Here is a 22697-nt window from a genome sequence, read left to right on the forward strand (position 1 = left end):
TATGCTATGTTGAGTCCTTGTTTCTTTAGTATATTACCCACCCTGTGTGTGACTTTGTTGTTGTAAGTCATTATGTGCCATTTGTTGCTTACAGTCTGCCGATTTGTTGTGTGATGAGTTGTGTTTGTATGAGTGTGTGTTTCATGGTCATGTGCTGTTTGTTTTAGTATTTTGCGGTTTATTTTGTCTACTCTCTTTGCATCATATCCATTCTCCTGTGCAATTTGTTTTATTGTGTTCAGTTCTTGTGTGTAGTCATGCTTATTCATGGGTATTTTGTTCAGCCTGTGAAGTAAATATCTGAAGCTGGCTTCTTTGTGGGTTATGGGGTGATTGGATTGGTTATGAATAATGGCGCTGGTGAGTGTGGATTTTCTGTAGATTGTGAATTCATGTTTGTTGTTTCTCTTGTGTAGAGCGAGATCTAAGAAATTAAGTTTTTCATCTGTTTGTGTTTCTATGGTGAATTGTATTTGTGGGTGGATGGAGTTTATGTTATCATGAAGTTCTTTTATGCGGGACAGTGGTTCATCTATTGAGCAAATTATGTCATCTATGTATCTGTACCAATATATTATTTTGTACTGTTTTGGTATTACTATTTTGTCAGATATTTGTTTTTCTATCTGGTTGAGGAAAATGTCAGCTAGGAGGCCACTGATTGGGGATCCCATGGGTAGTCCATCTTGTTGAGAGTAAAATCTGTTGTTGAATGTGAAGTAGTTCTGTTCTGTGATGAGCCTGAGTATGGCTAATATTTCTTGTATGTTTGTTGTGGGTATGTTTCCTTGTAGTTGGAGGTTTCTTTCTATTATGTTGATTGTTTCTTCTGTTGGGATGTGTGTGTACATTGAAATTATATCAAATGAAACCAATGTTGCTGTGTTTGGTATGTTTTCATTTTTTATTTTTTCTATTAAGTCACTTGAGTTCTTTAGACTTCTGTTGTCAGTGTATTTGTATATTGTCTGTAGCAGAGTGTGTGTTTGGCTAAGTGGTATGTTGGTGCTTTGGTGAAGTTAATTAATGGACGTATGGGTATTCCAGGTTTGTGAACTTTAGGCAATGATTTTAGGGTGGGGGCCTTGGGATTTTTCTGTATCATTTTTTTAATCTGTGTTTCTGTGAAAATTGTATCTATGTTTCTCAGGGTTTTCTGTAACTTACTTTGGTATCGGTTTGTTGGGTCACTTGTTAATTCTGTGATGTTGTTGCTTTGGATGAATTCTAATGTTTTGTGAATGTATTCCTGTTTGTTTATGACTACTATTGAATTACCTTTGTCAGATTTTGTGATGATGGCATTTTCTTGTGTTAATTTATTTTGTAGTTTTATGTAGGTTTTTTCTTCAGGAGTCCTAGTGTTTTCTTTTATTGTGGTTTTGTTCTCTTTGATTATATTTCTTATTTCCTCAGCAACTAGTTCTCTTGTTAGGTTTGCATTAAATTCAGGTGTGTTTAGTGTTTCTTGTTGCTTTATGATGTTTTCAGTTTCTGTTATGATATTTTCTACTGTCTCATGTGACACCATTGTGTTAATGTTATGTTTGGGACCCTTTTCAAGTAGGCTGCTTTCTTGTTCAGATAATTTTATGTCTGTTAGATTAATCACTCTTTTGTGAAAGGTGTGTTGGTTGTATTGGTGGTGGGATTGGTGGGTGTTTGTGTGATTTAACATTTTTGTGAGTTTCTTTTGTTGGATTATCTGTTTTCTGCCTATTATGGTCTCAGTGTATGTTCTAACCCTGTGTGCGAGCTGTGTTTCGCAGGATATCTGTTTGCAGAACCTATGCTGATTTTTGTAGAAGAGATTTTCGTTCTCCAAAAACATCATAATTTTCGAGCATAAAACATTTTCCATAATTCTTCAATAGACTGACGTCAACAGTATAGGTCTAAAACAGTGTTCATGCGAAACTTCCTGGCAAAGGTCCTGAGTTCGAGTCTCATTATGGCACACAGTTTTAATCTGCCAGGAAGTTTCATATCAGCGCACATTCCGCTGCAGAGTGAAATTCTCATTCTGGAAACATTCCCTAGGCTGTGGCTAAGCCATGTCTCTGCAATATACTTTCTCCCAGGAGTACTAGTTCTGCAAGGTTCGCAGGAGAACGTCTGTAAAGTTTGGAAGGTAGGAGACGAGGTGCAGGCAGAAGTAAAGCTGTGAGAACGGGGCGTGAGTTGTGCTTGGGTAGCTCATATGGTAGAACACTTGCCCGCGAAAGGCAAAGGTCCCGAGTTCGAGTCTCGGTCCGGCACACAGTTTTAATCTGCCAGGAAGTTTCATAACAGCGCACACTCCGCTGCAGAGTGAAAATCTCAATCAGTGTTCACGTGTCTTGTGGCCCCTTATGAAAGCAGGAATAACCTGCTCTATTTTCCAGTCGCTAGGTACCGTTCGTTGCTCTACGAGAAACTACTGATAGAAGGAGAGCAAGTTCTTTCGCGTAACCTTTGTATAATCTCACAGATACGTCATCTGTTCCTCATGCATATTGAACAATGCTTTTGAATTTTTCCCATTTAAGATCGCCATCTTCATTCTCAGTACCGAATATTTGAGGCTGACTGCTCAGATACTCTGCAATTTGTATGCTGTCACTGGTGCTAAGCTAAAATCTTTTCCTACTTTTTTTAACATTCCTTCTAAAAGTCGTGGTCATAGTTGCTGTCACTGCATTATGATCACTGATACCTTCCTCTATGTTAACTGAGTCGGTACGTGCAGGTCTGTATGCTGACAGGAGGTCTAAGACGTTATCTTCACGAGCTGGTTGTCTAATTAGCTGTTCAAATTAATTTTTCAAACAAAACATTCAAAATAATGTCACAAGAATACGTGTCTCTGGCATCATTTTGGATAGTATGACTCTCCCAGTCTGTAACTGGAATTTGAAGTCACCTGTCATATTAGAACGGCATGGTCAGGAAAATTATTTTGTCTGAACCACTCTACCACTACAGCTCCTGACCCAAGGGGCCTATAAAAGAACCGGACTACCTTTTTTGACCGTTCTCTGATGCTTGCACTGATCAGCCAGAACATTAAGCCCACCGACCTACTATCGATGTAAACTCGTCCAGCCGATAGCAGCGGCATTTTGCGAGGAATGGCTGTTAGTCACACACACACACAAACACACACGGTGTATGTAGTATCAGTTAGCGTGCTGTCGCTGTGTTGAATGGGGAAGGCGTGCAACCCTTTTGAGTTTGACGGAGGGCAGACTGTGATGGTCTGGAGATTCGGCACGATCATTTCGGAAACTGCGCGACTTGGCCAAAATACATGTTTAATTCCTGAGGTACGCATAAAATATCATCCGAAATTGCGCAAAACGCATTCTCTGAAAATTATTTCGAGTAGTTAGTTCATGAGGCCACGCGAATAGTAAATGGTTGTGAAAACACACTTGACCTCATAGCAACAAATAATCCTGAGTTAATAAAGAGCATCAAAACCGATACAGGGATTAGTGAACACAGGGTTGTCGTAGCGATACTGAATATTGTAATCCCCAAATCCTCCAAAAATAAACGAAAAATATACCTATTAAAAAAAGCAGATAAAAATTCTCTTGACGCATTCCTGAGAGACAATCTCCACTCATCCCAAATTAATAATATAAGTGTAGACCACATGTGGCTTAAATTCAGAGAAATAGTATCGGCAGCAATTGAAACATTTATACCAAATGAATTAACAAACGACAGAGCTGATCCTCCTTGGTACACAAAACGGGTTAGAACATTGTTCGGCTGGTCCTGGCGGGGAGGTTCGAATACTCCCTCGGGCGTGGGTGTGTGTGTTTCTCCTCAGGATAATTTAGGTTAAGTAGTGTGTAAGCTTAGGAACTGATGACCTTAGCAGTTAAGTCCCATAAGATTTCACACAAATTTGAACATTTTTTTGAACAATGTTGCAGAAACAACGAAACAAACACGTCAAATTTAAACGGACGCAAAATCCCCAAGAATTGGCGATCTTTTACAGAAGCTCGAAATTTAGCGCAGACTTCAATGCGAGATCTAATAACAGCTTCGACAACGCAACTTCGTCTCGAAACCTGGCAGAAAATCCAAAGAGATTCTGGTCGTATGTGAAGTATGTTAGCGGCAAGAAACAATGAATGCCTTCTCCGTGCGATAGCAATGGAGATGCTATCGAAGACAGTGCTGCAAAAGCAGAGTTACTAAACACAGCCTTCCGAAATGCCTTCACAAAAGAAGACGAATTAAATATTCCAGAATTCGAATCGAGAACAGCTGCCAGCATGAGTAACGTAGAAGTAAATATCCTCGGAGTAGTGAAGCATCTTAAATCACTTAATAAAAGCAAGTCTTCTGGTCCGGACTGTATACCAGTTAGGTTCCTTACGGAGTACGCTGATGCATTAGCTCCATACTTAACAATCATATACAACCGTTTGGTAGAAGAAAAATCCGTACCCAAAGACTGGAAAGTGGCACAGATCACACCAATATTCAAGGTGTAATCCACTAAATTACAGATGCATATCTTAACATCGATATGCAGTAGGATTTTGGAACATATATTGTGTTCAGACATTATGAATTATCTCGAAGAAAACTATCTATTGACACACAATCAACGTGGGTTTAAAAAACATCATTCCTGTGAAACACAACAAGCTCTTTATTCACATGAATTGTTGAGTGCTATTGACAAGGGATTTCAGATCGATACCGTATTTCTGGATTTCTGGAAGGCTATTGACACTGTACTACACAAGTGGCTTGTAGCAAAATTGCGTGCTTGTGGGATATAGTCTCAATTATGTGACTGGATTTGTGATTTCCTGTCAGAGAGGTCACAGTATGTAGTAATTGACGAGAAGTCATCGAGTAATACAGAAGTGATTTCTGGCGTTCCCCAAGGTAGTGTTATAGGCCCTTTGCTGTTCCTGATCTATATAAACGATTTGGGAGACAATCTGAGCAGCCGTCTTCGCTTGTTTGCAGATGACGCTGTCGTTTATTGACTAATAAAGTCATCAGAAGATCAAAACAAACTGCAAAACGATTTAGAAAAAAATATCTGAAAGGTGCGAAAAGTGGCAGTTGACTCTAAGTAACGAAATGTGTGAGGTCATCCACATGAATGCTAAAAGGAACTCGTTAAACTTCGGTTAAACGATAAATCAGTCTAATCTAACAGCCGTAAATTCAACTAAAAAATGTTGTGGGGATGGCTAACCGAAGGCTGCGTTTTATTGGCAGGACACTTAGAAAATGTAACAGACCTACTAAGGAGACTGCCTACACTACACTTGTCCGTCCTCTTTTCGAATACTGCTGCGCAGTGTGGGATTCTTACCAGATAGGACTGACGGAGTACATCGAAAAAGTTCAAAGAAAGGCAGCACGTTTTGTATTATCGCGAAATATGGGAGAGTGTGTCACAAAAAAGATACAGGATTTGGGCTGGACATCATTAAAGGAAAGGCGTTTTTCGTTGCGACGGAATCTTCTCACGAAATTCCAATAACAAATTTTCTCCTTCGAATGCGAAAATATTTTGTTGACACCGACCTACATAGGGAGAAACGATCACTACGATAAAATAAGGGAAATCCGAGGTCGTACGGAAAGGTATAGGTGTTCATTCTTTCCGCACGCTATACTAGATTGGAATAATAGAGAATTGTGAAGGTGGTTCGATGAACCCTCTGCCAGGCACTTAAATGTGATTTGCAGAGTATCCATGTAGATGCAGATGTAGATGTAGGCTTGTCGGGTGTTAGAGAAGTGCTGTGGTGTGTGTCTTCAGTACGTGGCGAAACCAAGGTGAAACGACGTCCAGACAGCCGGCCGGAGTGGCCGAGCGGTTAAGGGCGCTACAGTCTGGAACCGCACGACCGCTACGGTCGCAGGTTCGAATCCTGCCTCGGGCATGGATGTGTGTGATGTCCTTAGGTTAGTTAGGTTTAAGTATTTCTAAGTTCTAGGGGACTTATGACCACAGCAGTTGAGTCCCATAGTGCTCAGACCCATTTTTGACGTCCAGACGTTGTGGGGTTGGGCAGCCACCCCTCGTTACAGATGTCGGATGTTGTAGGCTGGGCAGACTAGTAAAACAGGATAGGCCCCGAACTGTGGTGGAACTAACATCAAACGCTAATGCTGGGCAGAATACGAGTGTGTCCGAACACACAGTGCACCGAATACTCCTAATGATGGGTCTCCGCAGCCGACGACCCATGCATGTGCCGATATTAACACCACGACATCGGCAACTGCGACTGAAATGGGCAGGTGATCATCGGCACTGGATGTTGGCGCAGTGGTGGAGTATTGCATGGTCTTAAGAATCCCGATACCCTCTGCGTCATGCCGATGGGTGGGCGCGAAACCGTCATCTTCCAGGGGAACAGCTCCTTGACACCTGTACTGCGGGACGGAGACAAGCTGATAGCGGCTCCATTATCCTCTGGCGATCATTCACATGGGCATCAATGGATCAAGTGGAGCTCATGCAAAGCACCATGACGGCCAATTAGTATCGTGCACTGGTTGCAGACCACGTACATCGCTTCATGACGATCTTGTTTCCCAACAGCAATGGCATTTTTCAGCAATCTAATGCGCCATGTCACTAGGCCCATGGTGGGATGGAGTGGTTCGAGGAACACAGTGGCGATTTGCTTGTTAATTAATCTGTCTCCTTTCACGCTTACTTATTTTATATTTATCAGAAAATAATAATTTATTCTATTGTTATTAATCTTCCCTTTCTATTAGAAATAAAATAACATTTCAAAGGGTCCAGTAGCCACCTTTCATTAGTCCGGTAGCCCATTTTCACTAGCATTTCTCTTTCTTTTCCTTGTTTCTCTTTTATTATAACTCGCATAGTGGTGTGATTGAATGAATGTCGTTGTCTGTCACGTTGCTAGACGGTGGCGTAGTCTGCTGCAGAAAGTCTGCGATAGTCATACAGATTCAGCAGCAGTTGTACAGAATAGTCAACTCTCGTAGTGGTGAAGTAGGCAAAGAGGTTTGCGCTACTTGAAAGAAATCCACCTCCATTAGGTTGGTGGCGGAAATGGCATCTTTGGGTTTCCGGGCTACGAGGAGCGTGGAAGAGGCTGGAGAGAAAAGCGGGAGGCAGTCTGCCGCCGATACGGGAAGCGTCCACAGCTGTGCTCCAGTCGAAGAAGGGTGACTTAGACTGACCGCGTGGCTCGTTGTTACTTGGTGAGAGGAGAACTGTTAGCTTTTGGTCTCGCTTTTCAACTATGAAAGATTGCTTTGCCTTGTCGCAGCAAGGAATGCAAAACTTTGGCAGATTTTTCTTTTAGTAAATTTCTATAGCAGACGTGGATCCGCCGGAAGAGCGCCACACAAAGGTGTCGATAAGAAGTGAGCACTTGCTCCTGTATGAATGTCTGTTTGCCTTCAATTGTGCCTGTATAAGCTTTTATTTTCCTAAATATCAATAGCTTTGCCTTCTTGTAAATTTTCCTTGCTTTATGTGTCTTTCGTCCGTGTGGAGCCAACCACGTGGTTGAACATTAGAGTTTGTTGGGCTACCGTCATCACTAACTGTCCGATCTCATTTTTGTTTTAAAGAATGTTAACTGTTCATGATTGTGTGAAGTGATATTGTTGCAACTTGGCCACGATACCTAGAAATTGCGTCTCCACAAACCACGTGGTCACGCGGGTGTACTGCGAAACGTGTACCGTTTTCACGAGTTGTTGCGATCAGTTATCAGGCAACAGCAGTTGTATGAATGATTCACACCAATTATTTTAGGTGTGGATTATAACGGTGAATGTATCGATGCTTTTCTTTAATGTTTTAGGAATTAATGTTAGCAGGAATTGTGTACATGCATCACATCCATGTCTTAGGAATAAATGATTTTATCTACAATTTTCTCTTGTGTTCCGAGGTTACGTTTTTGCACCTAAGCCACTCACCTCGTAGCTTTCCCGTTAGCACATCCAACGCGTTTCCTTACGCACAGGTCCAGTGATTAGTTTCCCCTTTTATTTTAAAACAAATGCTTTAGATTAAGTCTTATTTTCAGGTGTGTTGCTGGGAGCTGATCTTCTGCACAGTGTTCATGCATTTTCTATTTTATTTTAAATGTTTGATTCTCGTGAACAGTCCACGGGCAATACTATTAATTACATCGCATCCCCTATGAGCGACATCACAACGTATACATTTTTATGAGTTTTTGGTCTGTGATCAAATTAATTTATTTTCCGATTCGGCCAAACCTTTGATTAGTTGTATGGTTAGAATCGTTGGCGACCCTAATCTTCTCACGTTAATTTCACAATCAATAAGCATTTCCATTCCCAATAATATAATTCTGTCTTGTTTGGTAATTTATTGCATGGTGTTATCAGTATTCCTTTTGGTATGTGTTTGCATCAAATGCTGTTGTTTCTCGTATTCTGAATGTGCGTTATGTATCAGCTGTTTAGCCTTAGCTCCTCTCCGTGCGTATTGAGAAGTAACACATGACGATGTTTATTTATGATTTAGCAGTTTCGTGTTGTTTTATCGGTTGTGTTACTTTGCATCACTTTGCATTATACTTTTTACGTAAATTTTTTTACACTTTATTCTTGGTCACTTGGTTTAAACGCCGCCTGGTGATGGCTAATATAACAGTGTTTTTTACTTTTATCACTTGTTAGTACGTCATCTGGCGTGTGCAGCTGTTAATCTTTGGAGGCAGTGTTTTCTCTGAATCTGTACGGACGTTGTTTTTGTTCACCTGGCGCGAGTAGCCTACAATTGTGACTTTATACCTGTCACAGTGACTGTGTTTAAAATTATTTCACCAACTTTGTTACTTGCTTCTTACCATTTCTACTACCTACATGGTATTGTGTTACATTTCTGTATCACGTCTTGATCCGGATTACGAAGTGCTTATGGTTTTTTGTAAAACATTTGTTGACAAGATCGCTGATGTTAGGCTACAACCAAAACGCGTAATGTAATAAAGAAGTTAACCAACATCTATTGACTGTTATTAGCGATCTTACAGCATTGGTTACAATTTTCGCAAACTAGATTTATAAGAGTCGAAGGACGTAGGAGGGAGGCAGTAGTTGTGAAGCTAGTGAGAAAGATTTTTAGCAAATCCTGATGCTATTCAATCTGCAAACTGAGCAATCTGTGAAGGAATCTCAGGAAGAATTTGGAAGTGGAATTAAACTTCAGGAGAAACAAATTAAGAGTTTTGAGGTACGTCAGTGACATTGTAATACTTCAGAGACGGCGAAGGATCTTCAACAGAAGTTAGACAGAACTGACAGAGTCTTGAGGCTGCTTATTATAGCAACACCAGAAGAAGTAAAACAAGTGTGGCGGAATGTAGTTGAACTAAAACTGGCGATGCTAAAGGGGTTAGAATAGGAAATAAGAAATTAAAAGTAACAGATGAGTTTTGCTGCTTGTGCAGCAACTGTTAACGTCGAATACAAATTTAAATGGAATTGAGTCTTTAAGAAGGTACGGAAATGAAACACGGATGGTAGCCAATTTAGACGCCAAGAGAATAGACGCTTTTGGAACTGTGGTGTTACAGAAAATGATGAAGTTTAGATGGGTAGGTCGAATAACTAATAAAGAGGTACTGAATGGAACTGGGGAGGAAAGAAATCTATGACAAAAGTTGATTGAAGGAAGGGATCAATTGTTAGGACACTTCCAGAGGCATCAAAGAACAGTCGGTTTGGTAAAGGGGGAAGGTTTGGGGCAGAAAAATAGCAGAGGGAGACCTAGGTGTGAATATAGTAGGTTACAGTAGTTGCACGGAGGTGAAGAGGATAGCACGGGACAGGCTAGTGCTGAGAGCTGCATCGGACTATTCTGCGGACTTGGAAACCACAAGAACAAGCTACACCAATGGAGCATCTAATGACGTTAATAAGTGGTCTTGCAACGTTATGAGATGAGTGAAAAACTAGCTTTTCCTAAAACGGAGTGCAAATTGCCCAGAATATACCCCTCCAGTGTTCGAGACCCACTTGCAACAACCTTTAAACATACTGTTTTATACCTGGGATTTGATTCTTTTTTTGTTGCAGTCTTTCATTGGTAGAGACATTCTCCATACCTGAGTGGTCAACGCGGCTAACTGCGATGCGGAGGACCCGGGTTCGACCCTCCCCGGTACTGCTAGGATTTTTCCTTAGTGGATGGACTGTGCAAGGCGCCACTGGGGTGAGGCTCTAGTCATTCTGTTATGCCACTGACATGCTATGTGTATCCCCTCTGAAGGTGCAAATCCTCCACTATGGTCCAGGCGTATTTAAAGGAATTGTGTGCACAGAAACGGAAGGAAAGTTTGGTTGATCCTAACATGTGGACTGTTGTATGCCCTGATTAAATATTAATATTTACTAAGAAGTGACGAGGACATCCAGCTACTGAATGAACAGGGGTCAAAAATTGCGTACATTTATTATTATAACTTCACTGATAGCTCAGAACAAACAAGGGTCAAATGCTCGTGATGGCAGAATGAGTGCATATACGTATGTGAGCTTGTGATAATTATTCGTTAAATGAGATCCTCTACAATCATCATCCACTCCCAATCTGAATACTGCTGTTTTGCACGTACACTGAAAACCCAAAGAAACTGGTATAAGCATGCGTATTCAAATACAGATATGTGTAAACAGGCAGAATACGGCGATACGGTCGGCAACGCCTATATAAGACAACTGTCTGGCGCAATTGTTAGACCGTTTACTGCTGCTACAATGGCAGGTTATAAAAATTTGTGAGTTTGAACGTGGTGGTATAGTCTGCGCACGAGAGATCGATCACAGCATCTCCGAGGCAGCAATGAAACGGGGGATTTTGCCGTACGACCATTTCACGAGTGTCCCGTGAATATCAGGAAATCGGTAAAACATCAACTCTCCATCATCGCTGCGGCCGGAAAAAGCTCCTGCAAAAACGGGACGAACGACGACTGAAGAGAATCGTTCAACGTGACAGAAGTGCAAACTTCCCGCAAGTTGCTGCAGATGTCAGTGTTGGCCCATCAAAAAGCGTCAGATTGCGAACCATTCAAGGAAACATCATCGATATGGGCTTTCGGAAACGAAGGCCCACTCCTGTACCCTTGATGACTGCACGACACAAAGCTTTACGGCCCGCCTGGGCCCATCAACACCGACATTGGACTGTTAATGACAGAGAATATGTTACCTGGTTGGACGAGTCTCGTTTCAAATTGTATCGAGCGGATGGACGTGTACGGGTATGGACACAGTTTCATGAATCCATGGAGCCTGCGTGTCAACAGAGGACTGTTGAAGATGGTGGAAGCTCTGTAATGGTGTGGGGCGTGTGCTGTTGGCGTGGTATGGGGCCGCTAGCACGTCGAGATACGACTCTGACAGGTGGCACGTACGTAAGCATCCTGTCTGATCACCTGCATGTATTCATGTCCATTGTGGATTCCAACGGGCAACGGACTTAGGCAATTCCAGCAGGACAATGCGACACCCCACACGTCTAGGATTGCTATAGAGTGACTCCAGGAACACTCTTCTGAGTTTAAACACTTCCGCTGGTCTCGAAACCCCACAGAAATGAACATTATTCAGTGTATCTGGGGCGCCTTGCAACGTGCTGTTCAGTAGACATCTTCATCCCGTCGTACACTTACGGATTTATGGACAGCCCTGCAGGATTTATGGTGTCAATTCCTTCCAGCGCTACTTTAGACATAACTCGAGTCCATGTCACGTCGTATTTCACCACTTCTCTATGCTTGCTTTGGCCTTACACGATATTAGACAGGTGTACCAGTTTCTTTGGCTCTTCATTGTACATCGGAATATGTTTATTATATATACCTTTTCGATGGATTAACTGTGCTGAGTAAAAAGGGAAGTGAAACACGAGGCTGGCTACAGCATGATGCGTTTCATATTCTACGGCGTGCACTCAGCATCGTGAGACCGACTGAGAAGCTGCTCGACCGTTAAATATCAGTTCCGAGACCAGGAAACCCGACATCAGCCTGGAGAGTGGTACGTTCGCCACATGCCCTACCATGCCGCATCCGATGACGCCGTTGGTAGAGGATGACACTGCGGTCAGTCGGCCCCAAATCGACAGTGTAGGGCTAGAACGCGAACTCTATCTTTACCTTTTTCATTGGTAGAGGACTTTGTACAGCAGTTGATCGCTACCGGCCAACAACCACCGCTGCGGCGGCTCCTAACAGACCCTCCACAGTTGGACAGTCTCTCAGGAAACCACACATCAGCCTGGAGAGTGGTGCATTCACCACATGCCGCTCCATGCCACATCCAATGACGCCGTTGGTAGAGGATGACACTGCGGTCAGTCGGCCCCAAATCGACAGTGTAGGGCTAGAACGCGAGCTCTACCTTTACCTTTTTCATTGGTAGAGGACTTTGTATAGCAGTGGATCGTTACCGACCAACAACCACCGCTGCGGCGACTCCTAACAGACCCTCCACAGTTGGGCAGTCTCTCAGGAAACCAGACATCAGCCTGGAGAGTGGTGCATTCGCCACGTGCCGCTCCATGCCACATCAGATGACACCATTGGTAGAGGACGACACTGCGGTCCGTCGGGCCCAAATCGTCAGTCTAGGGCTAGAACCCCAGAACTCTACCTTTACCTTTTTCATTGGTAGAGGACTTTGCACAGCAGTGGATCGCTACCGGCCAACAACCACCGCTGCGGCGGCTCCTAACAGACTCTCCACAGTTGGGCAGTCTCTCAGGAAACCAGACATCAGCCTGGAGAGTGGTGCATTCAGCACATGCCGCTCCATGCCACATCCGATGACGCCGTTGGTAGAGGATGACACTGTGGTCAGTCGGCCCCAAATCGACAGTGTAGGGCTAGAATGCGAACTCTACCTTTACCTTTTTCATTGGTATAGGACTTTGTACAGCAGTGGATCGCTACCGACCAACAACCACCGCTGCGGCGGCTCCTAACAGACCCTCCACAGTTGGGCAGTCTCTCAGGAAACCAGACATCAGCCTGGAGAGTGGTGCATTCGCCACATGCCGCTCCATGCCACATCCGATGACACCATTGGTAGAGGACGACAGTGCGGTCAGTCGGGCCCAGATCGTCAGTCTAGGGCTAGAACCCCAGAACTCTACCTTTACCTTTTTCATTGGTAGAGGACTTTGCACAGCAGTGGATCGCTACCGGCCAACAACCACCGCTGCGGCGGCTCCTAACAGACTCTCCACAGTTGGGCAGTCTCTCAGGAAACCAGACATCAGCCTGGAGAGTGGTGCATTCAGCACATGCCGCTCCATGCCACATCCGATGACGCCGTTGGTAGAGGATGACACTGAGGTCAGTCGGCCCCAAATCGACAGTGTAGGGCTAGAACGCGAACTCTACCTTTACCTTTTTCATTGGTAGAGGACTTTGTATAGCAGTGGATCGCTACCGACCAACAACCACCGCTGCGGCGGCTCCTAACAGACCCTCCACAGTTGGGCAGTCTCTCAGGAAACCAGACATCAGCCTGGAGAGTGGTGCATTCGCCACATGCCGCTCCATGCCACATCCGATGACACCATTGGTAGAGGACGACAGTGCGGTCAGTCGGGCCCAGATCGTCAGTCTAGGGCTAGAACCCCAGAACTCTACCTTTACCTTTTTCATTGGTAGAGTACTTTCCACAGCATTGGATCACTACCGGCCAACAACCACCGCTGCGGTGGCTCCCAACAGACCCTCCACAGTTGGGCAGTCTCTGCGGCGGCGCGGCCGGTCGCGACCAGACGGGGCGAGCGACCGATGCCGCGGCATAGTTCGGCCCGCGCTTTCGGCGCCCGGGGGTCCTCTCTCTCTCTCCATAAACGACCGCTGGCGGCGCGTGAAATACGGCCGCCGCCACGCAAATCATATATTAAGCGGGCCCGGCCGGGCAGCGCCGGCGATAAAGTGACTTTAAGAGCGCGCGCCGGCCGGCGGCCGCCCGCGAGCCGCCGCGGGGCCCGCGTTAAGGCGCGCAGATTTACGGCCGGCCACAATGTTGAAGCGGTAATTGGGTGGCGCTCGCGTTGCGCTCTCCACACCTGCAGCACGGCACCACCAACCCCCCGCCGCCGTACGGCCTCTGGTCAGCGATCAGAATCTGGCGGACGCATCTCGTCCCTCTCCGGCTTGGCACAGCCTGAAATGAAAAGGGCTTTCCATCGCTCCCGGCAGTTTCGAGGTGAGCTTCAGTGCGACGGTGAAAGGGTTCAGTTTTCGTCAGATGCGATATACTAACAGTAACATTTAACGGTAATATTTCTCAAAAAATATACACTGAGGTAACAAAAGTCATGGGACACCTCCTAATGTTGCGTCGGACCTCCTCCTGCCCAACGTAGCGCAGAAACTCGACGTGGACATGGACTCAACAAGTCGTTGGAAGTCCCCTGCAGAAACACTGAGTCACGAAGCCTCTATAGCGATACATAATTTCGAAAGTGTTGCCGGTGCAGAATTGCATGCACGAACTGATCCCTTGATTATGTCCCATAAATACTGACCGAGGTTCATGTCGGGGTAACCAAATAAATCGCTCTAATTGTCCAGAATGTTATTCAAACCAATAACGAACAGTTGTGGCCTGGTGACATGCCAGAGTATCATCTATAAAAATTCCAAAGTTGTTTGCGAACTTGAAGTCCATGAATGGCTGCAAATGGTCTCCATGTTCAGTGGGACCATAGGACTCAGTTCATTCCATATAACCACAGTCTTTATCATTACGGAGCCACCACTAGCTTGCACCGTGTCTTGTTCACAACTTTTGTCTGTGGCTTAGTGGGGTTTGCACCACACTCGAATCCTACCACCAGCTCTTACCAATTGAAATCGGCACTCACCAGACCACGCCACGTTTTTCCAGTCGTTTAAGAGTCCGACCAATATGGTCATGAGCCCAGTAGAGGCGCTGCAGGCGTTGTCGTGCTGTTAGCAGGGCAGTTGCGTCGGTCTTCTGCTCCGATAGTCCACTAACGCCAAATTTTGTCTCGCCGTCCTAACGGATATGTTCGCCGCACGTCTTTTGTGGTTATTTCACACAGTGTTGCTTGTCTGTAAGCACTGGCAGCTCTACGCAAACAACGATTCTGTTGGTCGTTATGTGAAGGTCGTCGGCCACTGCGTTGTCTGTGGTGAGAAGTAATGCCTGAGATTTGCTATTCTCAGCACACTCTTGACACTGTGAATCACGATATATTGAATTCCATAACGATTTCCTAAAGCGAATGCCGCATGCGTCTAACTGCAACTACCATTCCGCATTAAAAGTCTGATAATTCCCACTGTCACGTCGGAAACTTTTTCACATGAATCACCGAAGTAGAAATGATAGGTGCACCAATGCAGTGCCCTTTCATACCTTGTATGCTCCATACTATTACTACCTATGTATGTGCATTTCGCCACCACATGATTTTTGTCACCACAGTGTACGATAAAAATCATGTTCAAACCAGACAATAAATTACGTCACATGTTCCCTCATAATATAAAAAACAACTAAGATATACTGTTCAGACACATTAATGTGAGCATGTCAAAACCTTCAATAACTACCGCTTGAAGTGCTAACCGCTGTCAGCCGTGCAGAAAGAAAGTCACTGAGATTCCGGAAGGTAACTGACAGGAATATGGAACATCTACATCTACGTCTACATCCGCAAATGCAGTCACATTACTGAGACATTCCATAAGAACGTAATTTCAGTACGAGCCAATTGTGTGGTACAGTGTCAAAAGCCTTTTGGAAATCCAGGAATACGGAATCAATCTGAAATCCCTTGTCAATAGCACTCAACAGTTCATGTGAATAAAGAGCTTGTTATGTTTCACGCATGTTGACTGTGTGTCAATAGACCGTTTTCTTCGAGGTAATTCATAATGTTCGAACGCAATAAATGTTCTAAAATCCTGCTGGATATCGACGTTAACGATATGGGCCTGTAATTTAGTGGATTACTCCTACTACCTTTCTTGAATGTTGGTGTGACCTGAGCAACTTTCCAGTCTTTGGGTACGGATCTTTCGTCGAGCGAACGGTTGTATATGTTTGTTAAGTATGGAGCTAATGCATTAGCATTCTCCGAAAGGGACCTAATTGGTATACAGTCTGGACCAGAAGACTTGCTTTTATTAAGTTATTTAATTTGCTTCACTACTCCGAGGATATTTACTTCTACGTTCCTCATGTGGGTAGCTGTTCTCGATTCGAATTCTGGAATATTTACTTCGTCTTCTTTTGTGAAGGCATTTCGGAATGCTATGTTTAGTAACTCTGCTTTGGCAGCACTGTCTTCGATAGTATCTCCATATCTATCGTGCAGAGAAGGCACTGATTGTTTCTTGCCGCTTAGTCATCATATGGCATATTATAGACGGCTGGAGCTGTGACCTCTATGTTTGCCAGGATGGCATGGAGCTGAGTGCGGCGATGAGGATCTGTCGAACGCTGATGAGGCTTTGTTAACAGAATATTCGTTTACTATTCCTGGTTACATAGCTGTGTTCTTTCATCACTGCCAGTAGCCAGGTGACCTGGTGGAGCTCACGGAAGGCCGGTATGTGCTGAGACCACCACGCGTCGCAGTTTCAGCTGCCACAATGACGGGGAAGCAAACACAATGGGTGACTATGTCACAGAGGGTCGCTGACTGGCTGTACTGCGGACATTCCATAGCTGGTACCAGTGGCCAGCTGCATAGCTAGTAAATCACCAGGGTGCTCTCGTCGACGATGTAGACAGCACCGTGCAGAGGCACCCAAGAGCCCTGCACAAACTGGCCGTTATTGTGAAGAGTCATGCTGCAGCCTCTCAGCGAGATAATGGCCAATGATGCCGGTCAGGGAGTGTGGGGGTGGGGACAGCTACTGCACTCCTCCAGAATGATGGTAGTTCAGGAGCTCAACACATATCATCAGCTAGGCATCTAGAGGAGTTGAGAGTAGGATGCAGCCAAGTCTTCTCATCGGCAAAGGCAGACGCGAGTTGGCAGTACCAACTGCAGCCAAGTCCTTCAGGCCAGGCCGTCTGTTGCATCGTAGACCGAAGTCATCTTGGCGGACCACAGATAGAACATCACAGGTCGCTCCTTCGAACAGATAACTGGGCTTTGGATGTCAGAGTATATGTACCGATCAGTCTATGATGTTATCGTGTGAACAAACCTTGACGCCGTGGCCATCGAATTTGCGTGGTCTGACAGTGACGGAACACGTCTGCGACGAAGTCGGGCACCATCTCCGCGTCCACTACCCACATGCCTGTAATTACGGGAATTGTTTGACTTGAGTGTACACGTCTGGTGCCACATACCTCCGGAAACCTGTTAAGGACTTGTCGAATCCACGTACGCGGAATCGCTGCTGTATTGTGTTCCAGAGGTGGACCAGCACGCTATTAAACAGGCTGTCATAAGTTTTTGGCTCTCCAGTGTGCATCTGTTATAATAATAATAATAATAATTATTATTAATAATAATAGGCAGAGGTCACGTTCTACACATATTGTAATGTTTGGTTAGATATAGTCTTGACAGGTGAAATGAATACATAAATAAATAAATCAATACTACATTACCTGCTTCCACAGTTTGTAAGTGGAGATGCTTAATGGTTGTCAGATGCGGGCTTTCACATAAAATGAAATGATGAGTGAAGTGATGGCCCTCAACTACGTACCCTCCGGCTCAGAGTTGAAATATTATAAGTTTTGGCTGGTTTCGTTGTCTAGGTGCTGGGATACGTAGTTGCCGCATTAAAAGCGAAATGCTCCTGAGTCTACAGTATACAACATGAAAATACACATGAATCGAATGGTCGAAGATTCCTATCACTCGGAAATTGCAAATTTTGAAAGTTATATAGAAATTTGTGAATGAAAGAGTGCAATTAAATAAAATCTGCAGGAACTAATTTAACGACCTTAAATGATGAGTACGATAGCAGAAGTATCTTTAAGAATGCCCTTTATTACTGTAAAACAGTGTTGTCGATGGTCCAGCAATTATGAACAACAACCTAGCTCGCGAGATATTCACTTCTAAACGCATACTAAATCTTCACTGCAGGAGCCATGGAAGTCTCACAAGTGCACAAGTCGGCACTACGAAATATTTCTGTTTCCCGTGAGCACGCGCAAACCGCTCCACACTCTCCAAGTCTCTCCTGCGACCGTGCGTCCGTCACGCCGTACTGTCCAGCACCCTCTGTGTCCTCTCCTGTACTGTTCAGAACTCCCCCGTGTCCTCTGCGACTGTCCCTTGCGCTGGACTGTTCAGAACTCCACCCTTAGTAACGAGCACTGTGACTGACGGTAGCGCTCCGGTCATGTCTCCAAGCCAACACACACTCGCAAACATTTTTAAACACATTCGAAATACTGGATTTACATTTAAATAACTTGAAATTAAATAAATATTCCTATGGCTGGGCCATAAACACGCCATAACACAAATTATTAAATACATAAACAAATTAAGTAAACATATATCAATGGAGGGAGACCAAGAGATGAATACACTAAACAGTTTCAGGAGGATGTAGATTGCAGAAGGTACTGGGAGATGAAGACCCTTGCACAGCATAGAGTGGCATGGAGAGCTGCATCAAACCAGTCTCTGGGCTGAAGACCACAACAACAACATATCAAAGGAATAGAACAAATGGCTCTGAGCACTATGGGACTTAACATCTATGGTCATCAGTCCCCTAGAACTTAGAACTACTTAAACCTAACTAACCTAAGGACAGCACACAACACCCAGCCATCACGAGGCGGAGAAAATCCCTGACCCCGCCGGGAATCGAACCCGGGAACCCGGGCGTGGGAAGCGAGAACGCTACCGCACGACCACGAGATGCGGGCTAAGGAATAGAACAGCAGCAAGCCACTAGGCTAATGTCTCTGTGCTTTCTAAAACACAGTAAATAATTGACCATTTTCTTCATGAATAGTATGTATCAGATATAAACAAAGACATAGATGAATAAATATATTTATGAGCATGCTGCTGCCATTTTTTCGTGTAACTGTGGAGTACTTATGGCCTGACGCGATCGATAGTAATAGGTCACTGTGACCTCCAATAACTCATGTACTATTCAAGTTACATGCCTGTAATTTATACTAATTTAGGTTTACACTAATAGCTTTCTAAAGACATGTCGATCGACAAAATCGGATGAACCGTTTAGATTTGCAAATTAGTTGGTGGGTGTTACTTGCATAATTTATCGTCAGATAGTAAACTATAAACTAATAAAGATATTGAAAATTTGATTACACTATCAGAATTGTCATGCAAATAATGGTAAGGTACAAGTTTCTAATTGAGGTATCATGATTCCTGTGGCTACTATTAATTTCTGTATGAACTGTGAAATGTCTGCCATTAAGGTTTCACACAGTACGCCATCTTTGGCACTCCTGGCATGTCTCCTTCATTGACACAGTGTTCTATTTAGCGACGAAGCGTCATTCACCAACAGCGGTAACGTAAGCCGGCATAATATGCACTATTGGGCAACGGAAAATACACGATGGCTGCGACACGTGGAACATCAGCGACCTTGGCGGGTTAATGTACGGTGCGGCATTATGGGAGGAAGGATAATTGGCCTCCATTTTATCGATGGCAATCTAAATGGTGCAATGTATGCTGATTTCCTCCATAATGGTTCAAATGGCTCTGAGCACTATGGGACTCAACATCTGAGGTCATAAGTCCCCTAGAACTTAGAACTACTTAAACCTAACTAACCTAACTAACACACACATCCATGCCCGAGGCAGGATTCGAACCTGCGACCGTAGCGGCCGCGCGGTTCCAGACTGAGGCGCCTAGAACCGCTCGGCCACACCGGCCGGCTCCTCCGTAATGTTCTACCGGTGTTACTACAAGATGTTTCACTGCGTGACAGAATGGCGATTTACTTCCAACATGGTGGATGTCCGGCACATAGCTCGCGTGCTGTTAAAGCGGTATTGAATAGCATATTTCATGACAGGTGGACTGGTCGTCGAAGCACCATACCATGGCCCGCACGTTCACCGGATGTGACGTCTCCTGGTTTCTTTCTGTGGGGAAAGTTGAAGGATATTTGCTATCGTGATCCACCGACAGCGCCTGACAATATGCGTCAGCGCATTGTCAATGCATATGCGAACATTACGGAAGGCGAACTACTCGCCGTTGAAAGGAATGTCGTTACACGTATTGCCAAATGCATTGAGGTTGACGGGCATCATTTTGAGCATTTATTGCATTAATGTGGTATTTACAGGTAATCACGCTGTAACAGCATGCGTTCTCAGAAGTGATAAGTTCACAAAGGTACATGTATCACATTGGAACCGCCGAAATAAAATGTTCAAACGTACCTACGGTCTGTATTTTAATTTAAAAAACCTACCTGTTACCAACTGTTGGTCTAAATTTGTGGGCCATATGGTTGTGACTATTACAGCGCCATCTACCACAAAGTGAAAAAAGTGGTCCAACTAAAACATTCATATTTCTTTACGTACTACACGAATATGTAATAAAAATGGGGGTTCCTATTTTAAAAAATGCAGTTGATATCCGTTTGAACTATGGCAGCGCCATCTAGCGGGCCAGCCATAGCGCCATCTGGTTTCCCCCTTCAAGCTAGACAAGTTTCGTTCTTTGTAGTTTTTTCGTTTGACGCTTATTTTGTGAGATATTTGGCCCAGTCACAATCAATGGACCACCCTGTATAGTTAAGGCTCATAGGCCATTTGACGATCTCCCTCTGTGCGGCTGCACAAACAGTGCCCGAAGTCTTACGGTAATGGGCAGTAAAGCCGCGAGTATTGAATATAATGGGCAGGGGCACTATGAACATAGAGTTGGACAATAAGTTGCGAATATGGGTCTCACGGGAGGCGTACCAGAGATAAGTTCGTGCAAGTCGCACTTTCATATTTGTCCTCCGTGGCTCAGATGGATAGTGCGTCTGTCATGTAAGCACGAGATCCCGCGTTCGAGTCCCGGTCGGGGTACACATTTTCAACTGTCCCCGTTGACATATCAACGACTATATGCGGCTAGTTGTGTTCATTTCATTGTAATTTCATTTTAACTTGTTGCACCCAGTATGAGGTAGACGTTTTATTTTGGTAGATATTCTCACACATCAGTAATGAACGGCTTCGTTATTTACATCGGATGTTGAACAACATGAGACTGCTGCTGCACCGATTAATCATCTCTAGCGTATGACGATTTTGTAACTTAATTTACGATATACGAGGAGCTTTCAATATGTAATGCAACGCATTTCTTTTCGCAGCCAGTTTCGGCTGAAAGAATGTGGAATTTATTGTTGGACATGGTGGATGCTCCCGCTTCGGCGTCTGTAGATTAAAGAAGTTCCGCTTGGTGACGGCCCTATACGTAGTCTGCAAAATGGCATCTGTAACGGTAGTGCGTTGCAAGCAGAGAGCTCACACTGATTTACTTTTGGCACAAAACCACAGCATCGCAGATTTTCATAGAGGCTTGCAGAATGTGTACGGAGACCTGACAGTGAACAAAAGCACGGTGAGTCGCTTGGCGAAACACCTGTCATCATCGCAAGAAAGGTCGCACAAACGTGATACGTGGTCGAAAAAAAAATTTTGGCCTAGTCTTTGTCAGAACGTGCAGAATCTTATGTGGGGCCAATAAGACGTCAATTTGAATCTAATTATGGTATGCCAATGTTTACGTAATAAAAAAATAAATTAAGTAATTCGGTACAATTATTAAATAGATGCGATAAATCACTTTAACAGGGGCCAAATGAACAATTAAAGTCAATATAATTCCAGTAAACCTGCAAAAGTAACAAAAAAAAATTATTGTAGGGCCCTACATAGCCTACATAGACATCGCACATCTGCTAGATGCCCACGAAATATGTAATTTCGTTTTGAAGCTGACATCCAATGAGAAAATAGATGCAAAAATACTATTCGTCAGTTTTCAAGCAGTAATGGCGGACAGCATCAGCTGGTAATTTACGTAATATGGTAGCTAATTTTACTGCACAAAAATAAAATATATTCTCCCTCCAAAAGAAGTTACACACAAACATTAAAATAAAATTATGATGAGCAGAAAAATGTCCGAGAAGAATTTTGAAAGAAAACTTTTAATTGAATTTTAGTTTGGCGGGTTTTCAACACTGTCAAGACGAAATAATAGAAAGAATATTTATTGGAACTAAACAAAATTGAACCTTGATATTGTGACGGAATTTTTAAAATAGGTAATTTAACTGCAATTGTCTTTAATTTTGAAATGAGAGAGAGCGCAATAATTTTCTTTTAATGTCTTAACTGTTGCTGCAGGCAATGCGATTACGTCAGTGGTGGTCCACGCGGACGATGTGTGAAGTAAATCCTGGTTAGTGGCGTGAAGATAATGATGGATCCTCCTGTTTCATTAATATCCCAGTTACGGCGGTGGTCCACGTCTCCGTTGTAGTCGAATCAGCTGGCAGCACTGGCGCGATAATAATAGTTCCAGTGTGTGCGCTGTCGTTACGCGCGCGACGTTTTATTATTAAAAGTTTATTAATCACGCGGTGCGGGTAGGTCGGAATTATGCAATGTCTTTAGTATTTACGATATATAGCCGG

The 22697-nt window shown here is 44.0% G+C and overlaps 1 protein-coding gene across 1 annotated transcript in view; it reads left to right on the forward strand.

Moving 5' to 3' along the window:
* LOC124775189 (dapper homolog 3-like) overlaps nucleotides 1-22697 on the forward strand; it is a 36191-nt gene that overhangs the window by 10980 nt on the left and 2514 nt on the right. Inside the window, exon 2 of the mRNA XM_047250029.1 lies at nucleotides 13686-14060. Within this exon, the coding sequence (XP_047105985.1) occupies nucleotides 13686-14060 (375 nt within the window). The remainder of the gene's footprint in view (nucleotides 1-13685; nucleotides 14061-22697) is intronic.

Source organism: Schistocerca piceifrons, chromosome 2 (assembly GCF_021461385.2).
Source record: "Schistocerca piceifrons isolate TAMUIC-IGC-003096 chromosome 2, iqSchPice1.1, whole genome shotgun sequence".
NCBI lineage: Eukaryota > Metazoa > Arthropoda > Insecta > Orthoptera > Acrididae > Schistocerca > Schistocerca piceifrons.